We start from the raw sequence: 20,109 nt of genomic DNA on the forward strand, positions 1-20,109 counted from the left end.
AACAACGGCGACAACGGTGTCGCCTCCTTCAAGTATCAGCCTCATCGGCCCACTTGGCCAAAGTTTGCGCGACCTTGTCAGGTGGCAAGGCCCTAGATACAACAGAATCTGCCATAGATGCAGACCCGCAAGCAACGACAGAAGTGCTCGCAAACTCTGAGGTTAGACTGCTTCTCGCCACCTTCGGGCCTAGATTCCGGCTTGACGAAAGCTGTTGCGGCGAAAGTTTTGATTGTGTATATCTTGCAGTGGCAATGGTGGAGATGTTGAAATTGGAACGAAATTTCTATCTTCTTTCATTTATATGTCTATTACAACTTCCCCTGAGAAGGACTAAACCCTTCACTAAACGGATAATCAACATACCCCTTCGGCGACATAGGCGTATAGAACGTCGGCCGATCATACTGATTAAGCGGCAATCCCTCTTTCAATCTGAACGGCAAGTCCGGATTCGCCAAGAAATGTCTCCCAAAGGCAATGGCGACACGATACCCGGGATGCGCCCGAAGGGCCTCAGTAGCCGTCTGGGCCGTAAACCCGCCCGCGAGGATAATAGCCCCCCTATCCCCAAATTCCTCAAACAGGAACGACTCATCCTCCTCTTCAGACTCATGCTCCACCGTCGTTGACCCCGAAATTCGTGGCATCACCACATGCAAATAAGCCAAGTTCAACTGCGCCAAGCCACGTACAAGATGCGTAAACTGCGGTCGGAGATCAGACATCCGCATGCTCTGGAAGGTACTCCAAGGACTAATGCGATACCCTGTTCTCTGGGGCCCAATAGCATCCGCCACGGCTTTCGCGATAGCCAGACCGAACCTGGAGCGGTTCTCGACGCTACCGCCCCATTGATCGGTGCGGTTGTTGCTCACGGATTGTGTGAACTGGTCGGGAAGGTAGCCGTTCGCACCGTGGATCTCGACGCCGTCGAACCCAGCGGCAATGGCGTTCTGCGCTGCGCGCACGTAGTCGGCGATGTAGTCGGATATTTCTTCCTCTGTTAATGGGGTTGGTGTGGGACTGGATTCGCTCATGGGGATGTCTCCGCTTGAGACTACATGGTATCCGCCTTCTTTCTGGAGGACGTCTGGCTTGGCGGCCCTGCCTAGCGCCCAGATTTGGCAGAAGATGAAGCTGCCCTGGCTGTGGACGGCGGAAGTGATAGTCTTCCATTGGGCGATTTGATCATCGCTCCAGATCCCGGGGACGTGGCCCATGCCGCCGGCGCGGGCGGAGATGAATGTGCCCTCGGAGATGATTAGTGTGCCCGGGACGGAGGCGCGCTGTGCATAGTAGTCGCGGGATATGGGGAGCGGGACGTGTTGGGCGTCGGCGCGATTGCGGGTTAATGGGGCCATTACTACTCGGTGGTGTAGGTCGAGGTCACCGATGCGGATGGGTGAGGTTAATTCGGCCATGATGCGGGGTGCGATTATTCAAGGGATTCGAGGGTTATGTGCGGGAATTACGGTAGTTGTGGTTTGGGGGAGATGGGGGTATAAATACTATATCAGAGTTCGGGGACTTTCAGGTTGTTCATCGCGTATACCTATATTTTAAGGATGGGTCGGAGACTTTTGTATGTTTAACATTAGCCCGAAGAATCTCCATTATTAATTGCTGCTTGGCCATGAAGTCATTGCGGTGCGGGTATCCGCCGGCAGCCGAGGCTTGTTTTGCTTTCTTTGGCTTGTTTGCTTTTCCGAACTCTCCGAAGCGGGTCCTACAAAAGCCTGGCTCATGCATAATAATAGGTGAGTCGATAGCAGTTTGCAATGCGGTTGATTTGTGCAAAGGTAATTCAGTTATTCCTTGCATGCGCTAATACGTTTCATAGATATGGCAGGGTCGTTGGCTTATTCTTTGGCAACTCCCTTGTTTAGTATTTCAGTGGAGCCATTTAGATTATACCGATACACCAGCTTGTGCCATGCCCTGAACCATGCATAATAGGATCGCTTGATTGGCGTGGACGTGTGTTTAAAGGAGGTGTAGACTTCTCACGAGTACTATGCCATCGCTTAGGAATTGAAAACTCACTTGAGACTCAAAAGCTTTTTCTTTTCTCGTGATCCAATCCTTTCCCCCCTTATATGGTCCTTAAACGTTCCCATAGGAAGAGGTCTAGTATGAAAGGTGCAACTCTTATTAAGTCAGACTTCAGCAGTAATTAAGGCAGGGTCAACAAGCTAGGGAAAAGGTTCAAAACTGGAATACAAGACTTAAACTCTCTACTCAAATCACAAGAAACTCCTCTACAGACTTATGTTCAAGCGCAGCAGAGATGGACTCTCGGAGTGAACGGCCCGCGAGGGCCTGGCCAACTACTTTATAGTACAATTCATCGCCCTTGCTGACCACAGTGTCATCAGGGCGAAGTATGAGTGGGCGGTTCAACTGGAGTGGAATAGTGAAAATGTCCTCATCTTCCACTGCTCCTGGGGTGATTCCAAATAAGTAGAGATTGGAATTATACGCCAAAAAGAGCCTGTGACCTCCAAGATTTTGGACATGTTCAATATAAGACTTCGTGGCACCTTCCCTCTCCCACACCTCCCCCTCGGTAACCGATGGACCCAACTTCGCTATTTTCCATAGAAAAGACCGTATCGTATCGACGTCTTGGTGTTGCGAAGTAACTTGAAAAGCGAGCCATGTGCTGATAAGGTGGTCTTGCATGAGAAGTCTATCACAGAGATGGCTCCACCACTGCTCTAGATTCTTAAAAGACCCAAATAAGCTGACTTGCAACCGTGCGTGGATCCGTTGAAAATTGCAGCACGGCCTTGCATTTACCGAATCGCTGAGCACGGAGGTGTAAAATTGAACCATTGTCAGATACTTTGACTGCCATATGGTCTGACCCATTAAGAGATGTCCCAAGTTTTGTATACCCGCGAAGCTCTTGCACTGCATCTATTAGAGGGACTTTCCGGTAAGACGTTATGAATTGTGCGGGGCCTTGGCGATAATCAGGCACCCAGGAAGGGAGTTGAGTATTCCATGCATTGTGTGCAGCAAAAGGAACTAATGTGAAAAGCAGGCAGTCCTCCTGACTGATCATCCAAATCGTCGTTTCCAGCGCAATTTGCTCATATGTTTTATTATAATCTGGAGGGAAAGCCCTCTGGAGGTCCGGGATGACACCATAAAGGGCGTAAATTCTGTCCTTTGGATTCTGACATTTCCGATGATATGTTTTCCTGAAATGATGCCCCGGGGTTTCCTTCTTTTCGAACCCCCTATTTTGTCTAGGGGAGGAGACTTCTTCGTAGGTGCAGATTTCGCTGAATGCTTCGCTGGCCGCATCCCACACCCACTTCAAACTTGTCACCTCGTCTGACGGTATGTTATCATCGCACGATATTCTGGGGTCCATGCGCTTCATTATCGAGTCTTTGGCAGGATCTGCTAGCATTGTCGACACTTTGAACGTCAGACTTCCGCAGACAGCAAGTGGCGTATTCATGGGCAGCAGATATTCTTGGTATGTCCACATTCGAAACCAGTAAGGCCTAGTCATGATCTGGATCATGCCTTGTAAGGTATCGCATTCCGCATGGACCCTGTTTACTCTAGCCTTATCAGAAAAGGCTCTCGCTACATCGAGCCGCCACCAGTGTAAGGCCCGTTTGGTCAATCTCTTCTCTATGTATCTTTCTGTCCATGCTACCGCCAGCTCTATCTCCGGGGTGGCATCTCCCAGCATGGCGACTACGCGAGCCGCTGAGGTGTAAATCGTGGCCATCAAGGGTACTTGGGTATTCTTTTCGTCAATGTCGCACTGGTTGATGCAAATAGCATCGACCCATATATCCCGACGCCTGAATGTACGTCGAAGTTCGTAAAGAGCGTTGGCGACGTTGGGCTTTACATAGAACTCCTTACCATCGAGAACTATCTGCTCGGTGGCATCTTGCGTTCCCCAAACATATGAAAGGGCTTCGAACTTGGGAGAATCATTGAGTGACACGGCATGGAGGGAACACTGGATCGGATTCCTTTTGTTTCTTGAGGGATGAATAGAGAGCAGTCGGATTTGTCGTTGGTTTGGATCCAGTTTGTGGTATTGGAAGCTCAGTTTGTAAGAACTCCAGTAATAGAAGTGGGAAGGTTCTTTGTGCTCTTGAGAGTGCTTATGGTCACGGCGGCAGAGATGTGAGGAAGTTAAATCTGAGGTCGGCGGTTATTATTAGGACGATCGTGCACTGTGGGCTGGAAAAAAGCAAATATGAAGCTAGCGGTACTACAGCTCTAACTCAGGTAGCTTTGAACTGTACTAGTGCTCAGCTCGTTGGGGGAGCAGCCCCTCATGTGTGCTGACGTGGCATGAATCCGGCATTCTTCTATCTACCTTGACAGTCTTTGTCAAGCAACTTGTGATAGTCTGATGATACTTCTCAGGTCCAGAAGAATCCATATTAATCACAGAATTAGTTACAGCATTGCTATCAGCCATGAAACTTACCTTACCCTCATGTTCATCCTCAGCTTCCAAAGGAACACCCACACAACATCATGAAAAGAAGATTTCCACGCCATTTGCCTAATTACGAGCGTTCTCCCTCAACTCCAACTGCTGCTCAATAACATCTTTAATGATTTGTTCCTCCGACCTCCACTTCATACCCAGTATGCGATCAGCAGCAGTGGTATCCAGCGCCCAATGCCCCTCGAAAGGCGGTTCCAGCTTACACTCCACATCTGGATACTTTTCTTTAATGAAATTCGCCGCATGCTCCCAGGACACAGACGGTCTGGATAAGATGAACTCTGTTCCACTCTGGACATCTTTCTCCAGCGCTTTGATGTGTGCATCCGCGACATCGTGAACATGCACCCAGGCATTGGCGATTTGAGTTTGGCCTGAAATAATCGACAACCAGAAGAGCGCGTTCATGCCACTAAGCTCGCCCGGGATCTTTTGAACCATACTAGGTCCCAGGACGAATGTCGGGTGGAGTGTAATCAGGTTATAATGAGGACTGTTGTTCTCCAAAAATGACCGTGTCGCTTGGTGCGCAAGGATCTTCGATGCAGCGTATTTGAGTGCGTGGCCGTGAGAATCTTCCGGGAAAGACATGTTCATGTCGACGGGGATAATCTCTCCGGTGTTGTCTGCTATGCGTTAGTTATCATTCAAGTAAGGTATTTCTTATGGTACTCACCCTTTATCGAGATATCCTTGGTAAATAACGCAGTCACAGGAGCCAGCGCAAGCACAGAAGACATGACAATAACTTTCTTAATCTGAGGAAACTCCAAAGCAGCATAAAGAATCGCCTCAGTGCCTCTGACGGCCGGCTCGACGTAGTCCTGCTTGAAGTCGTTTCCTCCGCCGGGGATCGGAGAGGCAAGGTGGAAAACATAATCTACACCTTGAAAGGCATCCTTGAATGATTCCCGCTGAGATATGTCAGGTATGATACATGTTTCAATCTTGTCACCATAGCCGGGGTGGAGCTCTCTGAAGGTGGCTTCCTGCTCTGCTCTACGGATACTCAGGCGCACGCGGTAGCCGGCTTTGAGTGTAGTAGCGACGACCTGCGAACCGATGAAGCCGGTTGCACCGGTCACGAATATAAGAGGTGTAGTCATTTCGAGTATTGCAGTAGATCGTGATTCTCTGAATTAGCGGCCATCTTCTACTATCAGAGTCCAGCTCCTAATATATCCCTCGCAAGTGGTAACGGTAAACAAAGAGCATTCCAGCACATGCTTTGTAACTCCATAAGCAGCGATGACGACAGACGTGTAAACATATAACTGACTGCAACCGGATGGTTCACTAATCTTATAAATCTTGAGGCGTTCGTATAGCCCGAGTCACGGATGCCTTTTGCGGAAGTAAGCTTCGGCATGGCGCAGCACTCCGAAGAGCGGGTGACAAATCCATCAGAGTTGTACCAGGGACCCTTACCTTCTGCTATATCGCTGTCACCTATCATCCATCTAGATCGTTCCATGCAACTTTATCTATATTCCCAACGATCTGAAATTTTAAACTTGACCGATATCTTTACCCTTGTTATCGGCCCGATCACTAATCATATTCTGATCAGTAATCATGGGGCAACATTATACGAGTCTTATAATATCACTCAACGCTCAGCTTTGGCATCATTAAGCAAGATATATCTATACACTCAGACCCCAGCATCAGCTTCGTAGACAATAACTAGCCGTCTACCATCACACCCAATCCCAACCAAAAATAATATCTCAAAATGCCCCTCTGGCAAATCTACCACCCACCAACCACATTCACCTCCCCATCATCCAAGCACTCCTTCGCACAAGACATCACCAAATTCTACACCGATCTCGGTCTCCCCGCCTTTTATGTGGTCGTCAAATTCATCCAGACACAACCCGACGATGTCTACGTCGGAGGCACACCCAAACACCCCAGCGACGATAAACCCTTTGTCCGGATAGTCATCACGCATATTGCGCTGCATGTGCCGGATTCAGATGCTGCGTATGCACGCACAACGAGTCGTTTGGATAGCGTTATGAAACCCCATCTTCTGGATAAGGGGTACGATTTCGAGTATCATGTTGATGAGACGGATAGACGGCTGTGGAAGATTAATGCGTTGGTGCCGCCGCCGTTTGGGAGTGAGGGGGAGATGGTGTGGATTAGGGAGGGGAGGGCGGTTGAGTATGAGGGGGGTGCTTCTTTGGCAAGTTCTTCTATTTAGGGGTGGTTAGATCTGAATTGATATGGTACGGACGGCGAGGGACGGTGAGGCTGAACGAGGGAGTGGAAGCTGATTTAGGTGCATTATGGCACAAGATGAAAGCATGACGACGTATAACATTTAATTATTTCATAGCCTTGCAAAATAAAATGCGTACGGCGTGTACCTTGCGACCAAATCGATGTTTGTTCCGTTCCCGGATGATAGTTCTACAAGATAGGTAGTAACTATGGACGGATCATGCGTTCAATATACATAGAAATGTATGTGACATTTATAGATTGTGACTAAATACACTATTGAGCTAAGCTTTCAACTCATAGCTTCTATTGGTGTATCATTCCAGCTATATAGTTGTTAGTGGCTCAAATACTAATAACGTTGCTATAACTGTCCTTCAGCACAAGATTCAACGGTACCAAACTTCTATTCTCCAAGAGGGAAACATGAAAAACTAATTGCTTCTGGCTATCAGTATTCGATAATTAGCATTCATTTCTCGTAAGACCTACTCAGCGACTCCATTATCGATGATAAAACCGGACATGGAGGTGAAAAGCTACAACTGCAGTTTTAGAAACCGGCCCGCTTACCAAATTAGGTATATTTCCGCTATATCCGCACATCGGGATGGTAACATCCTGTTTCGAATAAGGCGGAGAATTGTCCATTTTCATCATTAGAAGGATGATAATACTCTACTAAGTCAATTCTGAAAGGAACTCTCACAAGATATAGAAGGTTGTATGCACATCGACAACCATCTATATTGGCAACTGCTTACGTGCGGCGGATGTATCTTCCTCAGACATCCTCTTCATTAACAGTAGAACAAGGAGAATAAGTAGATTATTAAAGTAGCTAAAAGAATCAAATATTCAGATCAAGGAGCGTGAACCTACATGGTTCATTAGCTACGATAGTCCTAGACTGCATTATACCATACGAAAAGCTACAATTTCGGAAGATGTGGAGAGATCAACTCCCCATCCATAAGGCCGACTACCCTCGGAAAACACAATGATTCCGGGACTCATATCCCGGGCAGATACGGAGTCCGATTTCTCTACCTATGTGTCCTGCTGGGAAGATTTCAGTAGAAGACTAGACTTTCTACATATCTACCGACACTATAAGACTAAGCAGGTAGATGTGACAACCGTTCCCTCGTTGACTTCCCGAATACCTAATTCTTCGGGGTGTCTTCATCCTTCCCTCGGGGTTTCTATCTCCGGCGGGGGAGGATGCTCATCTCGGCTATACATATGCAGATGACATGCTCTCTCTCACACAGTATCGAGATCTGATCGGTAGTTCAGAATACCATCTACGATAACATCTGTCCTTTACCGTAGAACCACTCCTTCCATGTACACATTACATCCCGAGACAGGGCCGCGTGGTCTACCTCCCTGCTAATATTGGAGATAACCCGATGAGATGAGATCGATGCTACCCGGCCAGACCAGACTAAACCCGGGGCCTCGACCGTAAGTGAGCGAAAGCTCAAGCTCCCAGCTGATGTAAGTCTAGCCCGATAATCTCACATCGGCGAAGACGACACGACACGACAGCTCAGCTGGTGCCTACGCAGTAAGCTCCCTCCTATTTTCCCGACGGAGCTAGAAAACGGGCTCGCCCATGATAACCTCGGGAGATCACTCTGGAGGACTTCGGGCTGGCGGGGGGGGAGGGTATGGATCTCTGACAGCTGGGGGTGAGTGGGTTGGGATTGTGTTCTGTCATCCGGGAGTTCCGATGATTTCGATGGATCAATAGTTATGTTTATGTTTATGTTTATGTTATGTGTATGATGTGCTTGTTTGTTTGTTTATTCGTAAATGGGATGAACGCAGTTGACTGAAATCCGAGTAAGATCATTTCCACGACCTGGGTTGTGGCTTGGTGAGTCGTCTATGGCTGAATGGCGATACGTATCTTTTGCCGACGTTCACTGCCTCACAGCCGACGAGGCCAGATAATCGCCTGCTTTGAATTGGATGGGTGGCGATGCCTTTTTTTCACTCCTCCACACACCTCCCGATTAGGGTTCGTATCGGTTCACGTGCGAAGTTGGGAACCAGGACTTGAACCCCGGGGAAAGAGAAGAAAGGTACTTTGGTTTTTTCTTCTTTTACTCCACATGGCTGGCTGGCGTTGGTGAGTTTCCCGATGGGAAAAAGTAAGTTTGAGTTTAAGACGATAAGGTCAAGCAAGCGACGAAAACGGGATCTCCATTAGTTATCGTAGCTGCTGCTGCTGCTGCTTACCAACACGATCGGAATGGTGGAAATTATTATCACTTCGCCGGTACTAATACTACTTACTATCACTAATAAAGTAATATTGGCAGCGGTAGCAGTGTCTGGCCGTCCGGCGGATAATTCTCCGCCTCCGCGCCAGATGATGGGTTGGGATGGCTAAAGGGTAAAAAGGCAATTGGTAGCAACCCCGGAAAAGACTTATGCCCAGCCCACTCCACCCCGGGGCCGGAGGTGACTCGGGCAATTTTTTCTTTTAGTGTGATTATTTTATTTCTCTACTCCGTAACTAGCCCCAGCCGGGCGTCAAGCCAGCGCGTGGCATCCTGAGACGGGAAGGAAATAAGTGGCGCCGGATGAGCGAATGGGAGGGCTGACAGGGCCACCTGTAGGATTGACGCCATTACTACAACGGGAGTTGGCTTGTCCTTGGCGCGGTGGATCGGCTTCTTTCGCGTGGTGGTCATTTTGGCTTTTGGGTCTTGTTTGGCTGGGCACAGAGGCTTAGGGTCGCCGAACTAAGGCACGCTGGAGGGTTTCGAGATGTCATGGGGTCACATGGATGACATCGTTGCTCGGTACAAGTCCGTGGGGGAGAACAGGACTTTGTTGCTTGTCCCTCCACCCTGGGTGAATCCCGTAGTTACTACGACCCTGGACCTGAGGTGAAGTAGCATTGTTGTTCCTCGGGTCGGCGGCCCGTTTGGTGAATATATACTACCCAACATCCCGATAGTCCATGTGACAATTGTCACGGACTCCCCAATGTGACAGGATCGACACTCGGGGTCGCAACAACACTGCAGGAGATGCAGACGCTGACAGGCTCAGCTCATCCTTACCCCATGGGAAACCCCGACGAGGCGCATGCGAAAGTTGGAGATGACAGCGGGTGAATTTACTCGATATAGTAAAGCAGGGATGAGGGTAGCTCTCACGGTCTGATCAGGATGATGATGATGATCATCATCATCAGAGATGAACAAGTCGGTGATGGTTTTCGTGCCGTGAGAGTGTCGGAGAATGCTCCGGGGATGTCCGACTCACCCGTTGCACCGCCAAGAAGTGTTTAGTCATGGGTATTTTGGCTGACTTGCTGGAACGAGAAGAGAGAAGAGAAAATGGAATGGAAGATGGTGTGAACTCTGGCCAGAAAAGCAAGAGTCCGGAGGGTAATTGCGGGGTCGGTTCGCTTGTTCTGCCTCGGGTGGCGGTGGAGACCAATCAGCATCGCCGGTTGGCCCGACTCAGCGGCCACGGGACAACCGGTTAAATGCAACGCGGGGACTTGCCGGCGGTCACCGATCGGTCGGCTTACTTGGTTCTGTGGGTGTTTGGTTGGAACTACGAACGGGGACTGAAGTAGGGTAAGGTGAGGTGAGGTGACGGGGAACGGGGGTTAACCCAGTAAAGCAAGATACCAATCAGGATAACCCGTAGACGGAGAGACCATCGAAAATCATCAGAGAAGTAATCGACCCATCAATCGGAGAGGTCTGTTCAGAACTGCATGATTCATACTGTAGGTAAGTACTTCTCTGTACAGTCGGAGAGAGAGCACGGTCGGTCAGCAGCCAGTTGCCGTGTCGATCGGGAATCGTATCCCTGCCCCAGCCAATCTTGCCCAAACGGGACGCAGACACTTTTGCTGAAGCAAAGTCCTGCAAGACCAAGGTCCATGGCCCAGCCCAGGCGGATGATCGTGATCTCATCTCGCTTCTCCCCCGCGGGGAGATCCGATGCAGGGGGAAAAGAAAAAGTGAGGGAGGGATGACGCTCTCACGAAAACCGGCAGGACCAGCAGCTCTTTTCTCTTCCCTTCCCCGTTGTACCCTGGCCCTCGCTTCTTTCAGATGCGTCGATACCCGAGGTTCGTCAACCCACGATCGGGCTAGAATCATTTGCCGTCCGTGTCTTTCCCCTCATTTTCAACCCTTCCGTTTGGCCTGACTGGGGGGTGGTGTTGTGATTTAATTGGAAGGTAGTCGGTGTCTTGGCCTTTCATTAGTCTGCAAAAGGAATGGACAAGGTCTGTGGACTGGGAGGTTAGACTTTTGAAAATTCCGGGGTACGGTGGTCTGCTTTTGTAGTAGTAGTTAATTAAGTAAAGGAAAAGGGAAAAAGAGTTTAGGAGATGTGGGTGGGATGACTTGGTGTGTCTTGTTTACCATAGAAGGAAGAATGGGCAGCAGGAGTAAGCAAGTAGTAGTGAGCTGAGCCCTATTCTTCTCTCTCCCTCCCTTTCATTCTCCTCCCGCAATCTGGTTGGATTCCTCGGATTCGGGGGTATTGTCGTTTTGGGGCGTCGCGTCATGCAATCCCCGGATTTTGTAACGGTTTACGGGGCGAACTCCATTCCCATGCCATGCGAGGTATAAGGGATCTGACCTATTAATATAAATCCGGGGAGGGTACTACACTTGGTGGAAGATTACTTTATGTTCGACCGACCCTTTCTTTTTTTTTTTATTATTATTCTGATTTTAAAATACTAGGGAAAGTAGTGTGTCTGACCATGACACACAGCTACTGACTGACTACTCACCGGGCGAACTCAAGGGCCGTCATGTTAGGTAATGGAATGGGCAGATGGCGGTCAAGTGACGTTCCACAACACGGCTGCTGGTAACCGGCATCTCGGTCGGTCGGTACAGGTACGAAAAGGTAAACCCGGAGCCATCGTATGTGGTCAATTTTTTTAGAGATGAATGCCCAGTTCTTTATTGATAAAGCTCTCTCCACGTAGATATTACCATCATCATCGTCATCGTTCAAATGTGCTTACAACCGTGTCTCCATATATGTGGAAGAGTAATGACGGGGATGGAGCAATGGGCATGGAAACACAAGCCACTTGAACCGAATGGCATTCGGTCGGGCCCTCCGCGCCAACTGGCAGCCGAGCGAGAGAGTCCGCGTTGGGTAAGATTGGATACGCAGGCGTGACCCCATCAGCGCCACGGGGACAGGCCTTCTCCGGACGGAACCCCAGTATTGGAGTCAGGCATGGCGTGTAAGGTAATTTACCCGAAGCCGCCTCTTCTCAAAACAATAATTAATTTCATTTTTTATTTGATTTTCTACACTTTTTCCATGTCCCTGGGGGAACTGAAGGTGTTGTGTGTTGCTCTCTTCACCTCTCTCTCTCTCTCTCTGTTGTTCTCTTCCCCCATTTTCCCATCTGACCACCCATCGAATTTCATCATCCAGCATCCCATCAAGCAGTGTTATTTACTACTACCCTTCCATTTACTTACCTTTTCTTCTTTTCTCCTACTTTCTCAACTCACATTCTCCAAACTACTACTGTACTCTTTCCACTACTCCATCTCTCGGCAGTCGGAATCTGGCTCCACCATTCTCCGGCCGCTCGGTCGCGTCCTTGCATCCTCAGGCCGCACTAACCCGCTCCGGACTAACTTGGGTCGGGCCTCCGCAAATGCGGATGGGCCTTGCCTGTTTGGGTCGATCCGTTCTGCTGGCTGTTTTTTTCTTTTTCTGATTTTTCCTTTTTTTTTCTTTTTTTTTTTCTTTTTCCCCCCAAAGTCAGTCTGTTGTCTCGCCGTCGGCCGGAGTCATCCTGTTCTAAACCTGAGGCGACGGGCGGCTCTCACCATTCTCCTCTGGCTCTGGCTCTGGCTCTTCCCCTTCCCCCATCTTCTTCCTTCTTCACGAGCTTCCTCTGCTTCCTTTTTCTACTTTTTCTCTCCTCCTTCCCCTCTTCTTCTTCTTCTTCTTTTTTCTTCTCGTCCATTAACTTGTGGACTTTCCCCTCTCCTCTTCCCCACAACCGAAAATCCCCCATCCCTCCCCTTCCCTAATCCACCCGACACACATCCTTTTGGGCTGATTGACCTTCCCCCAAACTTCACGTTGCCGGTCCGGTGCCCCGACCCTGGGCCTCACGCTACTTCGGCCTCCCCCACACTCCGCGTATTCCGTTCAAGGGGAGTTTTAGTCAAAGCCTGGAGGAACACACACACACTCACACGCACACTTATTCCCCCAACACCCAGTACATATCTACTACTACCACTACTCGTACTTCTTCCCGGAACCAACCAACCCTGTCTGTCTGGTGGATAACTACCATCGGCTGGCGGCTTTTATCCCTACCTTGCTGCTCTCTCTCTCTGCTTCTTCCCCCCAAATCTCTCCAGTCCCCACTCTAACCTGACCCTCTTACCCGACTGGACTCCATTCTCTCTCTGCCCGTTACCCACGTCGCACATTATTGGTGACATCGTGGGTTGAATAATTATTCCTCCTTCCTCTCTCTCCATTCTTCGATTCGGCTTCCCTGGCTTTCATTTTCCCGTTCCCCGGCTGTCGATTTATTCATTATCCCACCCTTCGCTCCACTCATCTCCCTCCCTCCCTCACTCTTTTCGTTTTTCCCTCTGCCTTCCGTTTGCCGCCGCCTACCCATCCATCCTCTCTGATCTACTAGTTAGTACTTCTGTACTACTACCGCTACTCCGCGCGCGCGCGCCCTGTGTCTGCCTCCTCCCGACATCATCCCCGGTATCTAGTCGGTGTTGTGACTGCACTACCCTCCTTGCTTCCTCGTCCAATTTTCTTTTTTTTCTATTTGGCATAAGAGAAGCCGACGCCAGCAAAGCGCATTTTTCCCAAAATCAAGGTCAGTTCCTACCGTGGGTAGATCTCCCGTGCACACATACAGACACACATACACACACAATCCCTCTCCCTCTGTTCATTGTTAGTCGGGGTGGTACAGAGTACTGACGGCAAAAATACGACAGCCGCGGCCGGTCATCGCTGTCGCCCCTTGCGACCCAGACCGTCTGGAGTCTGGTTCGGAATCCCGGGGAAAAACTACCGGAGAAATACGGCGGACGTGAGGACAATCCACTCGTGTCAACAGTGGTCCCGGGGACGGCCTTGTCCCTCCTTCTCTTCCTCCTCTTCCTCACCTTCTCTCCTTGTCCTTCCCTTACCTCGTCGCCTGTGATCTTCACCTCCTTCCCACCTACCCTGCCGGAGAGACGGGCATCCCGTCTCTCGCGCCCGCCTCTGTCGTCACAATGCGATCCAGTATCGCCTGCGCTCGTTGCCGTCGAAGCAAGATAAAATGTGTCAACGCCGGCATCGATACCACCTGCCGCGCCTGTGAATCCTCCGGTCGAGAATGTGTATATCCCGCCCCCGCCATCGGAGTGGGCGGTGGTGCGGCCAAGCGAGACCTGGCCGCGCTGGCCGAGGGCGAGGAACGGAACAATGATTGGGATAGCCCCAAGCGACAACGGTCTCGAAAGGCCCCGGGCATCTCCTCGTCCGCCGCAAAGGATGGCGCCCGATCCGCACTCGACGTGCTCGATTCGGCGGTCCTGACCACCAAGGTCTGGGATGCGGTCTTCGATCTCTTCCAGTCCCACTTTGCGACCATGCTCCCCTTCCTGCATCCTGCATCCTTCATCGGTCAAACGCGCCAACTTTCCACCCCCTCGACCAATCCGTCCACCCATCCAGAGCACTCGCGCGACCCTGCGCAAAGCCCGCCTGCGAGCAAGCCGGATCTCAACCCGCTCATTCCCCTCGGTGTTCTCGCCCTCACGGCCCGTTTCCACCCCCAACTGGTCGCTTTCCACTCTCCACCATCTCCCGGAAATCCTTCCAATCCTCTTGTCGCTTCGGAGTTCTATGCGACGGCGTTGCGTAGCCGGCTGGCCGGCGTCGACGGCGCCAGTCTCGCGGTCACGGACCTCACCCGGGTCCAAGCATTGCTCATGCTGGCGCTGCATGAATGGGGCATGTGCCGCGGCAAGAGCGCCTGGTTGTATGTCGGAATGGCCATCCGGCTCTCCCAAGCCATGGGTCTTCCCTTCGAGCTGGAGAATGAGCTGGCGTCTCGCGACGGGCCCCGGTCGCCCATACTGAAGACGGAGGCCGAGATGTTCGGTCTATCCCGTCGGCCGGTGGAGCCCAGAGAACAGACCTCGGATGATATCATCGCGCTAGAGACGAAGCGTCGCACCTTCTGGGCATGCTTCATTCTGGACCGTTGCTTAAGCAGCGGCAAATATCGACCGCGTATGATCCGTGTTAAGGAGCTGGGTATCCAACTTCCCAGCGATAACGCCTTTGCGTTTGGAGAACGGGTCCGCACGTCCCGTCTCAGTGAGCCGGCTGCCCGCCGCCCGCAATCGTTCGGCTCCCAGGGCGTCCAGATTCCGAGCATCCGGCAAAGTCTGGGTGCTCTCGGTGACGACCGGTTACCGAGTAATGGTGCTCCCGATCCCAAGTCTTCGTGGTCGCCTGTCTCGCGACGTAAGGATTCCAGTGAGGATGAAATTGATCGATGGGAGGTTGGTGCCGAGGAATCCGTGCTCAGTCGGGTGATTCGTATCATCCGCATCTGGGGAAGTATTGCCAAGTGGTCTTGCGCTGGGGGACGAAGGTAAGCTGCCGCTTTATAAAATTGTCCCCATCGAAAGTCTAACCCCAGCCACAGAAACGAACAGTTGCCCCCATGGCACCCAGACTCGCGTTTCTCCCAGCTTCGAGCGATGCTAGGCGAGTTCCAGGATAGCCTCTCGCGCAACTTGCAGTACTCTCCACGGAACACGGATACGCATATCATGTATAAGAACACGCTCTCCCCGTATACGGTCATGCATGTGGTCTATTTCCTGTCGGTCATTGTCCTTCATCGTGCGTATATCCCATTCCTGCCCGTACGATGCTCGGAGCCGGTTGGGCCCTTGGATGAACCGCTGTTCCCCGTCGAGAAGCCCGGTGTGGCAGAGGCTTTCTGGCGTGAGAGCGCTCGGGAGCTCTTCAATGCCGCCCGGCAGATGATTGATCTGGCGGTCACCTGCCAAGACCGCGGCGTCCTGGTCGAAAACCCTCTTGTCGGGTTTGCTGTCTATAACGCCGCTTTCATCGGCGTGTATGCGGCCCATTTCCCCCACATGGATCCGGATGCCGCTTTAGCTCCCAGAGACCGTAACACTCAAGGCCAGGCTCAAGCCCGTAAGGCCCTTGACATCCTGCGCGATATGCGGCTGCGTCTGAAGATGGCGCGGGGGTGGTTCCGCACCCTCAACCGGCTGCATAGTTATTTCGCTAAGGTCAAGCGCGATTTCCGCCGCTCCTCGCGTAAGATGGACATGGATGGCGTTGATGTGCATATGAACGGGGTTCGTCCGGTGCGTGAAGGTGGCGCTGGTGGAGGTCTTGAGGAATTCAAGCTCTTGGAGAAGTTGTTCTTGGAGTTCGGTATCATCGAAGACCAACTGCCTGATAACAGTGCGGAGGATGATGGCCTGGCAGCAGTCAGCGATCGGGCTACCAACCTCAGCGATGCGGGCAGCAATGCTGTTCGCAGCGAAACTGGAGACACGGGCGAGCCTCCACTGGATGGTGCAGGCGGACGCCGTGAGTCTTGGGTTCCTATCAATAGCCCCGGGATGCCGCTCCCTGGCCCGGATGGGGAGCGACGGCCTAGTCTGCCTTTGCCCCCAGGCCGCTCCTTGCAGTCCCAGTCTCCGTACTCTCTACCATCTCTCCAGCACCATCCTGACGCAGGACTATACAACTCCTCTTCCCCCAATCTCCCATCTCTGGGACCCCCTGGCCCGTACGGTGCCCCGCCAACAACGACGGCAACAGGGTCCTCACAGTATGGGGCACCGCCACCCAACAACCGTTTGCAGCCTCTCAATTCGTGGCTGAACAATCGTCAGCAGCCTCCTCCGCCTTATTCGCAGTCGCTGCCGCCCATCAATGCGGCTACTTCACATAGCTTGCCATTGCTGCCCCCACCTGGCTCTGTCGGCCACCCGGGAGCGTCACCACCGGTAACACTTGATGGGCTTGACACGGTCAACACCAACGGGTTGTGGTCGACCAGCCTGGGCGGAGATGATGTGCTGGCATTTTTGGAGGGATGTGAATACGACCAGCTGCCGGCGACGACGCCGTCGGAGGTCGGTGTTCCGGTCGGGTGGCTCAGCACGGTGTGGACCGAGTTTGCCCGCTGATGGGGTGGATACATGCTCCCCACCATTGCATTTTGCTTTTGTTGCTTTGCCTTGATTATCTCTTTTTCCTTTCCTCCATTCTTTGCTGATGATTGAGCGATCCTTCGTCTGTACCATTATTTCTTATGTGCGGCTTCTGTATTGTATGAATATGTATGCGCGCTTCGGCGGACTGACGAGACCACGCGACACTTCTGGGATTGACGCGATGTTTGAGGGAACGCGGGAATTTCTTTTTTGTTTGTTTTCGAACTTCGGACACCTGGTTCGGGAAAAAATTGGCATGCGAGGGCCGGATGGGTTCTGATTGATGCGATTTGGATTTGATTCCCCTGGCGCCCCTGGTGCGGGTGACGAAAGGATGGAATGGGATGGGCCGGGTTTATGAATGTTACTTTGACAGCGCGGCGTCTGGCTGGTTGATTACCTCAGTATGGGAGCATCTAGTACCAGGACATTCTATCAATTTCGTTGCTTTCGAGCAGATACCACCCTGTCAGATGAGTAGATGTAGGCTATCCTTATCTAGATGTCTAAATGCGGGAAGTCGGTGAACTGTTAGTTCTGCTGTGGTAGATAGTAATGCTGTGGATTATTTATCATCTAAATGCTGCATCTTTCATCAAATAGTCAGTGTGGCCGAGTGGTTAAGGCGATAGACTAGAAATCTATTGGGTTCGCCCGCACAGGTTCGAGTCCTGTCGCTGACGTTTTTTTGTTTTTGTGTTTTCCTGGCTCCACCTCGGGTCGGTTTCACGGGAGCTTCAATTTAAGCTCCCGATCGATAGTCAAGTTAGCTAGTTAATCGTCGCTCAACCATGTGGTTTGCGGATCATCGCATGTGACTGTGACATGATTTCTTTGTCTTTTATTTATTTGTCTCAGACTTCAAACTGGTCTGTCATCATCAAATACCAGGATAGCTATCATATTGCCTTTCATTCATGTTGGATTCTCGTGTGTTGTTTTGGGTGTAATGAACTAGACAGGTGGTCTATCTACTAACTAAATATATATTCTGGTGTTACTATAGCCTACGAAGGATACTATGTCAACCGCGTTCCACATTAATGTCCTTCATTAAGTTACGATTATTATTCTAAGTTACTAGAAGTCTTTTTATACTAATGGACAAAGTTTATCGAATTAAAGCATATAATATTGAATTATTACCCCAGAAAAGCTTAATCGCCACGCATCTGGAAACTACTAGACACTAGCGCAGGGACTGCGTGGTTCGGTGCTTATGTGCATGATTTTATCTTATCTGCATATTTATCATAAGAGCAGGATATAATAGACCAGACTACTTCACTAGTCTTATTCATTAAGACTAACTTCATATGTCCCTAGATTAATTTCATAACCATTTTAGGCCGCATATTATCCTCCATTGTAATTTTTCACCGATAGGCCCTCACTATTCTTCAATCCACTTTTATGAGAGTATTCCAGCACCTCGGCAAAATCTCATAGTAATAACCCCCGGATTCCGAACTGTTCTATGTACCACACCCGAGAATTCCTGCTCACAGACAGTCATCCATGTCTCGTAATTCCTCGCCAACCCCAGGATACATACAACCTTGTATCCCCTATACCCAAGCCCCCACCCATTATTTTAGGTAGGCAAATTATATTACCTTCCTACTGACCATCTCGTTGGTTGTCACTGTTGCGACCATCCCTGTCGCGACGCACACGCCGGAGCTCCTCCTCAACCCACGTACGCCGGGCGCTTGCAGCAGCCAATTCTTCAGCGGCGCGGGCAAGCCTATACTGGTTCTCCAGTTCCTCGACTGGCAATAAGACGAGGTTGCCACGAGGAATTAGATCAAGCTGAGGCAGACCACCCCGTGTGAGCAGCCAGTTGTCGATGGCGCTCGAAGGGAAGCGAGCCCGCTCGCGATACGTCGCTTCGCGATGAAAGGGAGAGCGGGATCGCTGGCGAGCAGGCCAAGGAGGGAGGACAGGAGAGGGCGGCCAGCCGGTTTGCTGTACGAGTTTTCGACCTTCGGAGTTCTCAACGTCCACCATGCTGACGTCTTCCTCGATGTCCCTTGATTGGCTTGTGGACTTAGGAAGTAGAGCGAATCCTCTCACTATGGCCAGTTATTTGATGAGCTGGACGATGGGGTAACTTTACCTGTGGTGTCTGTGGAGATCAATGGTTCCGATTGGTTCCAATGTCAGAAACGATACTAACAGGATCTCCGGACGACGCTGTAAGAAGGATCATCGAGAAGATAATCAGCTTAGGAGAAACCCTTCAGACCCTTAGGGGGCGCGGCCGAGTGCAGTTGTCATCGGATCGATTTATTGTGCAATCCACCCAAGCATTCCGCTAAACAGGTAATCTTATCCTCTTGGACCGTTAAGCCAACGACTTTCCCATCGTGATGTGACTTCTTTGGCTCATTTCATAAAGAATATAAAACCAAATATCTGTCCCGATTATCACCAGACCTACCAATATCGTACGAAGTGCTTTTTCTTTGGCCTAAACGGTAAGGTTCCCAACAAAGACCAGAATCTAACGTTCCCGGCTGAACTCTACATTGAGCCGTTGCTAGTCGGCAATTGAACCAACACTGCTGGAATTTCCCGATACCTTCGTCAGCATGAAGATGACCATGGGAGCTTCTTAACTCTAGGTAGGATATATCAACAATTAGTAAAATTGCCACACACCCCCACGAATGAGCCTTCCGACCAAAGCTCGCAGACCCGCATTCCGCAAAATAAGCATGACATCTTTTGGACGAATATGTTGACCATCATTCGTCCGATAGGCGAACACGTTCTTCAGAAGGTGCACAGCCACCAGTACCTGCGACTGGTAGGACCAAGACCAATTACCATGGGCAATAAGAGCAAGGCTGATCACATTGATGAATAGGCGGCGAATTCTTACCACACTTTTCTAAGTGTTGGAACAATTCTGCGAAGATTTCAAAGACGTTCGTCCAATGCCTTTTCGACTTGCTGTACGCAGTCAGCATAGCGAGAATAATTAACTTGTTATGACAAATTTTCGAAGTGAAGATGTCGAAAATGTGGCTGTGATTGCGATAGTTGGTTAACAGCATTATGGATGAGAGAATGCATTTTATAGGCTCTCCATCAAGGACC

The 20,109-nt window shown here is 50.6% G+C and overlaps 6 protein-coding genes and 1 non-coding gene across 7 annotated transcripts; 3 read left to right on the top strand and 4 right to left on the bottom strand.

Annotated features, from left to right (window-relative positions):
• Positions 1 to 311: 311 nt before the first annotated feature.
• Positions 312 to 1,424, bottom strand: AtWU_07051 (alkene reductase; the record flags this gene model as incomplete). The annotated part of the gene is made up of 1 exon (XM_035502160.1): positions 312 to 1,424. One exon carries the CDS (start codon positions 1,422 to 1,424, stop codon positions 312 to 314), a length of 1,113 nt encoding a protein of 370 aa, XP_035358053.1.
• A 1,304-nt stretch (positions 1,425 to 2,728) lies between these two features.
• AtWU_07052 (HET-domain-containing protein) lies at positions 2,729 to 3,715 on the bottom strand (the record flags this gene model as incomplete). The annotated part of the gene is made up of 1 exon (XM_035502161.1): positions 2,729 to 3,715. One exon carries the CDS (start codon positions 3,713 to 3,715, stop codon positions 2,729 to 2,731), a length of 987 nt encoding a protein of 328 aa, XP_035358054.1.
• An 837-nt stretch (positions 3,716 to 4,552) lies between these two features.
• Positions 4,553 to 5,604, bottom strand: AtWU_07053 (NAD(P)-binding protein; the record flags this gene model as incomplete). The annotated part of the gene is made up of 2 exons (XM_035502162.1): positions 4,553 to 5,124; positions 5,175 to 5,604. 2 exons carry the CDS (start codon positions 5,602 to 5,604, stop codon positions 4,553 to 4,555), a joined length of 1,002 nt encoding a protein of 333 aa, XP_035358055.1.
• A 629-nt stretch (positions 5,605 to 6,233) lies between these two features.
• AtWU_07054 (tautomerase family protein) lies at positions 6,234 to 6,710 on the top strand (the record flags this gene model as incomplete). The annotated part of the gene is made up of 1 exon (XM_035502163.1): positions 6,234 to 6,710. One exon carries the CDS (start codon positions 6,234 to 6,236, stop codon positions 6,708 to 6,710), a length of 477 nt encoding a protein of 158 aa, XP_035358056.1.
• Positions 6,711 to 14,019: 7,309 nt separating this feature from the next.
• Positions 14,020 to 16,977, top strand: AtWU_07055 (putative C6 transcription factor; the record flags this gene model as incomplete). Its single annotated transcript, XM_035502164.1, has 2 exons — positions 14,020 to 15,392; positions 15,447 to 16,977. The coding sequence occupies 2 exons, from the start codon at positions 14,020 to 14,022 to the stop codon at positions 16,975 to 16,977; spliced, it is 2,904 nt and encodes a 967-aa protein (XP_035358057.1).
• A 629-nt stretch (positions 16,978 to 17,606) lies between these two features.
• On the top strand, positions 17,607 to 17,687 carry AtWU_t189. The gene has a single exon. It is a non-coding gene; the product is annotated as a tRNA-Ser (tRNA).
• Positions 17,688 to 18,624: 937 nt separating this feature from the next.
• On the bottom strand, positions 18,625 to 19,014 carry AtWU_07056 (P-loop containing nucleoside triphosphate hydrolase protein; the record flags this gene model as incomplete). The annotated part of the gene is made up of 1 exon (XM_035502165.1): positions 18,625 to 19,014. One exon carries the CDS (start codon positions 19,012 to 19,014, stop codon positions 18,625 to 18,627), a length of 390 nt encoding a protein of 129 aa, XP_035358058.1.
• Between the last annotated feature and the right edge of the window lie 1,095 nt (positions 19,015 to 20,109).

Source organism: Aspergillus tubingensis (assembly GCF_013340325.1).
Source record: "Aspergillus tubingensis WU-2223L DNA, scaffold_8, whole genome shotgun sequence".
Taxonomy (NCBI): Eukaryota; Fungi; Ascomycota; class Eurotiomycetes; order Eurotiales; family Aspergillaceae; genus Aspergillus; species Aspergillus tubingensis.